An 8523-nucleotide genomic window follows, 5' to 3' on the forward strand; every position below is an offset into this window, starting at 1 on the left:
GTTACATCATTTCTTAATGCAAGTGCAAAGTAAAAATGTGACATATAAAATGGGACGGATGTGTTGGGTTATGAAGGGTGAATAGGGCGTCACGCGGAAGCTTATAATTTGCAAATCATATGACGATAAATTAGACGACACATAATATTATACTAAAAGAAATATATTATTGTAGGATATGACCAATTGGCCTACATAATTAAAAAAAACTAATCAAAAACATAGAAACTATAGAGAGAAAATCTCCCCATAAACAAAACTCTCTAAACGACTACATTGTAGATGTTATTGTTATTGTGTTAGAAGAAACAAACCTATATTTATAGTCCTAAAACCTTTCCTACTAGAAAAGGAGTCCTAAAAAGGGGAGAATAAACCAAATATAAAATAATATTATGTTTTCCTTTCAAGAAAAGTAAAAACATTTATGGTAATGTTTTGTTTTTTCGTTAAGGAAAATAAATCTTAAATTATGGTAAGAAAATCAGGGCAAAACCCTAACAATGATAGTCGTTATCATAATCTGATTTTGAATCGTGATACAAATAATGAATCTGCTCTACAATCATAAAATATATTTAAGGGAAAAATAAACTAGATTTAGAAAAAAAGATAAAATATCATGATCATATTTTAATTTACCTAAGGCCACATCAACTCATTTACATGTTAACCACACTTCAAGCTGCCATAGACTTTGTTTCTCATTCATATGATTTTGTGAGTGATAATACCAATATTTAGACTTACATAAATATACTATATTAAAAAAATATTTACCATTTATAACAATAACATTTTGTTTTCACTTGATCACTTTTAATACATTTATAATACAAGTTTAATACATATTACAAAGAACAATTTATTATTCACATATAATACAAGTTTTATTGATAGATAATACATTTATCACACTATTTTAATACACTTATAATACAATGTGTCAAATTCTTACCAAACAAGCATAATATATTAAAAAAAACCCAGTTATAATACATATATATTGCATACATAATTCACTTTTAATACAATATTGCAGATTTAACATAGTATTGTCATGTATTGCTATAAATGGTAATAAATAAAAAGTATCACTAAAATCAGTATTTATTTATTAAAAGGTACTCATCCAAGTAATTTAAATTACTTAAGTGCTACTTCGATTAAATGCACAACAAGCCAGAGGTTTCTTCATCTCAAGAGAAAGCTTCAAACATTCTGAAAGATCAACAGGTTTACTTGGAAGCCATTTGAACCTTTGAAGAAGTCGGGCTAGCCATAGGTGCACTGTGGCTAACCCTAGTACCCTTCCTGGACAAACCCGACGTCCAGACCCAAACGGAGCAAGCCTAAGATCCGATCCCATGATTGAGAAGTCTTCTTTATTGATAAATCTTTCAGGCTTGAAGGCCCATGGATCTTCCCAAATAGTTGGGTCATGTGTAATAGCCCACATATTGACCATTGCAGTTGTCCCAGCTGGAATGAAACACTTGTTAATATAAGTATCATGCATAGCTAAACGAGCCCAAGAGAGAAGTGGGCCTGGTGGATGTAATCTAAGAACTTCTTTTACTATGGCTTGCAAATAAGGAAGGTTTTGTATGTCTGAGTCTTGTACATTTCTGTTATGACCCACACATGTGTCAATTTCTTCTTGTGCTTTTTCTTGAACATCTTGATGTAAAATCATTCTTGCCAAAATCCACTCTACAAGGATGGCAATTGTATCTGTTCCTCTAAATACCATTTCCTATATCAAGTTTAAAAAAAATTCAATTCAATTTATACCATTGTACACTTCTCAAATGTAATGGCATATATACCGTTAAAACTCTCGTATATTTGATCTCTAACTTACTTGAAAGTAAGACGTGTTATATGTTGTAGTTGTACAATTCTCAATGCGCGCTTGTTTTAGAAAACAAAATATTTGTACTTTGTGTAATTCATAAACACAACTAATTAATTTGGTACTCCCTCCGTTCCATAATAGATGTGCATCTTACTAAAAATATTTGTCTCATTATTTGATCCACTTACTAAATCAGGATAGAATAAATTATTTTTTTTCGTTTTACCCTTACAATTGATATGACCTTTGGAAGTTTAAACAAATTTTGAAGATCAAAAATTTATTTTTTCAAAAGGCTAATTAATATGAATAAAAAATAAATAGTAAAATTAATCAAAATATTAATAATATCTTAATCACAATATAAAATAGAAAATGTCAATCTAATATGAAATGGAGGGAGTACATGGGTAGAATTGCCTTTCTTTTATTTATCTCTTCACAAGCCCCACCTTAAGAGGCTAATCTTAGAATTAATAAAAGGTTTAATTTAAGTGGCACACACGTTTATTAGTAACTCGGAACTTATAGTTTAGAAGCATCGTTTAGAAAATAAGCATAGTTTAGTAAGGATTTGGCTTCTCTTTCATACATCTCCTTTTCAATTTTTTGTGTGCATATTTAGACGAGTGACACTTGTTATATTTAAAATCAAAAGGTTTAGATTAAATTAATTTAACAAATCTCTTAACTATAACTATGGTAAAAGAATAAGTAAGAAAAGAACTTTACCAACTTTAATAAGAAAAAAATCATCATAGACAAATTTTAGCTCCTCATTAATATAATTATTTCTATGATATATGTTTTACATCCCTATTAATATCATTGCCGTAATCTAAATTGAAGAATACTCTCTATGTTTTTTATTTATTATTATCTGATCAAATAAAACCAAAGATAAAGGTATAATGAGATCATACATGAGTTAAACAGCAGTAAAATAATTAAGAAAAAAAGCGACTGACTTTATTTTTACAGAGAAAATACTCTACCAAAGTTGGTGAGTTTTTTTTCATAATTCATTTTTTTACTTATAATTAAGAAGCTTGTTAAATTAATTTAATTTAGATTTTTAAATTTTAAATATGACAAGTGTCATTTATCAAATATGCACTTGGTCAGGAAATGAAAAAGAATATGTAATATAGAGAAGCCGTAATATGCTAGTAGACTTATTCATAATTATAAGTAGGGGTGTTCACAGTTTGGATAAAAATCGATCCAAATCAAAAAATCAAACCAAATCGATAAAATAAAACCGATTTTATTTGGATTTGGTTTGGTTTGGCTTTGGATTTTTGAAAACCGGTAATCTTTGGTTTGGTTATGGTTTTATTCGAAAAAAATGAAGAAATAACCGAACCGATGAATTATATACATATAATTTATTAATATACATACTTAATATATTGTTTTTATAAACAATTTTAAAGATCTTATATATGTTTTCATTAAAATTTCTTTATACTTTACTTATTGAAAGCAAGAATCCCCAAGGTGAAAACATTTATCTTATTCATTTCATTTATATGAGTGTCTATGACAATCTTTGTAGGACTGAAAATGTTATGGTCTCTTCCTTCTAGGCCAGTATAGTGAATTTTAAAGCTTTATTGATAGTAAATTCAATGATCGAAAGTTCGGTAATTTAAGTCATTCTAACTATTTTTTGTTTTGAATGGATTGTTGTCACTTTTTTCACATTTTAAATGAATTGTTTCTTTTATTTTGTGTATGGTTAATAACCGAATCAAACCAAATCAAAACCGATAACCAGCAAATCGATAAATGTATATTATATTTGGTTTGGTTTGGTTTTGATAATTTTAAAACCGATTAATTTGGTTTGGTTTTGGTTTTGGTTTTGACCAATAACCGATCCAAATCAACCCGTGAACACCCCTAATTATAAGTTCTATTATTATACTTAATTAAGTTAATTATCTATCTAAATATGCACTTGAGGAAATGAAAAGAAAATGTAATATAAGGAAGCCGTGCTATGCTAGTAGACTTATTCCTAATTATAAGTTCTATTATTAGATTTAAGTAATCAATCATTAATCTAAATATGCAACTTGAGGAAATGCAAAGAGTACTTAATACTCCATCTGTCCCTAATTACTTATCTACTTTTGAATCGGCACACCTATTAAGAAAGTAATTATTGACATAGTGAGTTTACCATTGTATCCCTATTAATTATGGAGTAGATGAATTAAAAACTTAAGATTTTCAAGAAGTTCTACATTTTTCAAAGTAATTAATTGAGTGTATAATAGGTAAAAATATTTGTCCTTTCTTGATTTGTCAAAATGGACAAAGACAACTAAAAAAAAATTAACAAGTAATTATATTGAGGAAATGCAAAGAATACTTATAATATAGAGAAGCCGTAATATGCTATAAATTCTAATAAGGAAATGAAAGAATACTTAATATAGTGAAGTCGTAATATGCTATAAGTTCTATTAAGGAAATGAAAAGAATATAGAGAAGCCGTAATAGGCTATAAATTCTATCAAGGAAATGAAAAAGAATACTTATAATATAATATAAAGAAGCCGTAATATACTATAAGTTCTACTGAAGAAATGAAAAGAATATTTAATATAAAAAAAGCCATAATATGATTGATATAAGTTCTATTATTAGAGTTAATTAAGGTCGTTGTTGGCGGAGCTGGAAAAACTAAAAGTGAAAAATTTATTATATATATATATATATATATATAAAACCATATATTATATATACCACGTGCAGTAGACTTATTGCTGACGAAGATAAGTAAATTTTGTAGTTGACACGATATGACACAAAGTTTAACTTTTAATAATGAGTCATTTCACTTTAAAGCATCAACGAATCTTAACTATCAACCTAGTTATTAATTACTCCCTCCATTCTATATTAAATTAATTTTTGAGGTGTTTCACACCCTTTAAAAAAAATAGATTAAGACATAAATTAAACTTAATTTTCCATTTTTACCCTTATTAATTATTGTCAAATTTATGATTAAAATAACTAAATATTAATTAATCACTAATTCCAATACTAACTAATGAAGGGTAAAATTGGAAGAACACTCTAAAAGTAATCTTGAAAACTGAACAATTAAGTTAATTTGAAAAATGAAAAATGTCTCAAAATTTAACTTAATATGGAATGGAGGGAGTATTATATACTCTAGATATGTTCAACGAGTTGACAATATTTTTTATTATTTATAAAATACTTCCTCGGTCCCAATTCATGTGATACTTTTCGCTTTTCGAGAGCCAAACTGTTTAAGTTTGACAAGAAATTTACGTGTCAAATCTTCAATTTTTTGAAATGAAATTTATGTATTTGTAAACTATGTAAAAAGTACTATAACTCACAATAATTGACAATTCAAAATAATTAAAAGATATATGAAAAATTTACGGTCAAAAATAGACTTGTTTGAATTTCGAAATTCGAAAAGTGCCACATAAATTGAAACAGAGGGAATATTATTTTCTACGTCCTAAAATAAAAGGCTATCTTAGCAAAAAGAAATTTGTTCTAAAATAAGTGTCATATATTTTTTCAACTATACCTTTCTATGCTCCATTTAATTACTAGTTTTCAATTTTCAAGAAACATTTATTAACTAGGGATATTTTAATAAACTACATATTGTACTGATTAATTTTTAGGTCAATCTGATTTTTATTAAGATGACACTTATTTTGAGATCGAGAGAGTATTCTAACTAGCTCTAAGCATATGGAAAGAAGTTAAATTCAAAATTGAAAGAGGCAGAAGTAATCCTTACCCACAAAATAGCCACCATATCTTCATCTTTAAGCTGATCTTCTTTTGCCAAAGATAGCAAAACACTAAGGAAGTCATTTTTCATATTTACTAATTCTCCCTCTCTTCTCCTTTTTTTCATTATTTCACCAACTAGTTCATTCACTTGAGCTCCCAACTTATAACACCTTCTCTTAGTACCCCAAAAGTCTAATGGAAAATAATCTGACCAATTAAATTCTCCAATCAATTCATATCCCTCTTTCACCATTAACCCTAACTTCTCACCTTCTAACCCTAAACTACTCCCAAACACACTTTCAAGGATATTACTCAAAGACCCTTGTCTCAACAACTCTCTAACCTCAACAAACCCACTCTCATTCATCTCCCTGACAACTTCTCCTATCATGTTATCGGCTATAAGTTGTCGAAGACTCTCAAAACATGAAATTCTCCTAGGAGAAAACATGTGATTAGTAGCAATTCTTCTTAGGTTTCGCCAATAACTCCCATAGGGAGCAAAACCAATGGCTCTTTCAAACATGAGAAGTTTGGTTGATTCTTTCAAGGGACGGCTAGAAAATGAGGCACTCCATAGAATTTCCTTCGCAGTGTCAGGGTGGCTACTAATGATAACTCGAGTAGCACCAAGGCTTATTGTCATTAATCGAGTTGAGCCTAGTGATGAAGCAATCATGGCTAGTTTCCGGTGAGCACAAGACCCCATTTGAGGTAGAAATCCCAAAAAGGGCCAAGAAAAAGGACCATGAAGTTTATTAGGGTTTCGATGATGATGATGATAGTGAGTATAGTTTCTCCATGCAAACCCTCCGGGCACTAGCCAATAGTTCAAGAGGAAATTAAGTAGGAGGGAGAAGAGGAGAGTTGCAAGAGTGAAAGGCCATGGATAAACATAGTAAGAAATAACTAAGATGATGAAGAGGGCTAGCATGAAGGGCTTCATGATTAATTAATTTGGGACTTAAAAATGTAAAAGGTGCACAAGTAAAATAACTAAAATATTGGAAATGGAATCTTGTTTGTCGTGAGAGAATTGCATGTGGAATGATTAGTATATATAGGGTAAGTGGAAAGTAATTAAGTTTGGTTAATTATTTGGTTTCTTTTTGCTTAACCCTGGTTAAGGGACCTTTTTCTTTCGACAATGATAACAAATGATAATTAATTAATCATTGATACTTACAAAAGAATAGAATGACACTCAGAGAGAGTTTGCGGGTGGTATCACTTTGTATTATAACATAGTTTCTGTTAGAACAAAAATACTCAAGAAACTGATTTGAAGAATAAAAATAGAGTGAACTTATAAAATTCCAGCTATATATTAATTTGCATAAGATCTGAATTTATACAAGGAAAAACCTAACCATTTCCTATCTAGTAGCCACTTACAAAGTGGATGTTAAAACTACATAAGAACATGTGCCACTAACAACCATAAAATGGGCCACTAACGGCCATTAAAGGGGCCACTAACTTCAAAAAGTTGAGCAACTAAAGTTGACTAAGTCTAGCTAGAAAATAGGAAGCACTAAACTGAAATAAGTAAAAAACAGTAAAAATAATAAGCTGGAAAAAATGCCAATTGTCTAACACTCCTCCTTGGCATTTTTGTGGCAAACACCAATTCGTTGCCTCAGATCTTCAAACCTTTCCTTTGGTAATGACTTAGTGAAAATGTCAGCTAGCTGGTTCTCAAACGAACAATGAACAAGCAACATTTCATTAGATTGTTGGACTTCTCTAATAAAATGAAACTTGATCTTGATATGCTTAGTTCGACCATGAAACACTAGATATTTTTAGATTGAAACTGCTGAACTGTTGTCACACATGATCTTGGTAGCTTCTGTTTGTTCATCGCCCAAGTCCTTCAACATCTTCCTTAGCCAGATAGCTTGATTCACAGCAGATGCAGCAGCTATGTACTCAGCTTCTGTTGTTGATTGAGCTGTAGTTTCTTGTTTCCTAGAGCTCCAACTAAAACAACTTGTCCCCAAACAAAAAGATATCCAGAGGTGCTTCTGAAATCATCAACTCCGCCACCCCAATCACTATCAGAGTACCCGATTAGGTTCATAGTTACTTCGGCAGATATTGGGAAAAAAGTTCTAAACTTGTTGGTTCCTTTAATATACCTTAACACTCTTTTAGCCGCTGTGAAATGTGTGTGTCTAGGCGAATGCATGAACCTAGAGAGCAAACTTACAACAAATAGAATGTCAGGTCTGCTTGCGGTTAGATATAGAAGACTTCCAATTAAGCTTATATACATACTATCATCCACCTTTTCGGAATCCTCATCCTTGCCAAGCTTTACACCAGTAGAGATTGGAGTACTCACAGGTTTGCAGTCTTGCATTTTGAACCTGTTTAGAATATCTGAAATGTATTCTTGCTGGCATATGAAATTCCATCACTGGACTGTAACACTTCCATGCCAAGAAAGTACTTCATGACTCCAAGATCAGTTATTTCAAAGATTTTCTCCATTTCATCCTTGAACCCTTGGATTAGTTCAATTTTGCTTCTTGTAACAAGCATGTCATCCACATAAATTGAGACAATTAAGGACTCACCTGCAGTGACTTTCACATACAGAGTAGCTTCACTTTGACTTCTACTAAAGCCAAGTTGGATGAGATGATTGTCCATCCTCTCATACCATGCCCTTGGGGCTTGTTTAGGCCATACAAGGCCTTCGTTAAGAGATAAACTTGATCCTCTTTTCCAGGAAATGAGAAACCATCAGGTTGCTCTACATAGATCTCTTCAGCAAGCAAACCATTCAAAAAAGCCGATTTGACATCAAGTTGATGAATTTGCCAGGAACTATGAGATGCAAATGCAAGAATAAG

The 8523-nt window shown here is 30.6% G+C and overlaps 1 protein-coding gene across 1 annotated transcript; it reads right to left on the reverse strand.

Annotated features, from left to right (window-relative positions):
- Positions 1-1103: 1103 nt before the first annotated feature.
- Positions 1104-6675, reverse strand: LOC102591684 (cytochrome P450 78A5-like). The gene is made up of 2 exons (XM_006352128.2): positions 5664-6675; positions 1104-1756 (listed from the first exon to the last, which is right to left on the reverse strand). Exons 1-2 carry the CDS (start codon positions 6606-6608, stop codon positions 1151-1153), a joined length of 1551 nt encoding a protein of 516 aa, XP_006352190.1. The 5' UTR covers positions 6609-6675; the 3' UTR covers positions 1104-1150.
- Between the last annotated feature and the right edge of the window lie 1848 nt (positions 6676-8523).

Source organism: Solanum tuberosum, unplaced genomic scaffold (assembly GCF_000226075.1).
Source record: "Solanum tuberosum cultivar DM 1-3 516 R44 unplaced genomic scaffold, SolTub_3.0 scf00145, whole genome shotgun sequence".
Classification (NCBI taxonomy): Eukaryota; Viridiplantae; Streptophyta; class Magnoliopsida; order Solanales; family Solanaceae; genus Solanum; species Solanum tuberosum.

Bases quoted from the DNA above. Each gene is read 5' to 3' on its own strand.
- LOC102591684 (XM_006352128.2), bottom strand. From the start codon at position 6,608: ATGAAGCCCTTCATGCTAGCCCTCTTCATCATCTTAGTTATTTCTTAC. The intron at 1,757-5,663 runs GTAAGGATTACT...AACTTGATATAG, and splicing joins ATATGGTGGCTATTTTGTGG to GAAATGGTATTTAGAGGAAC.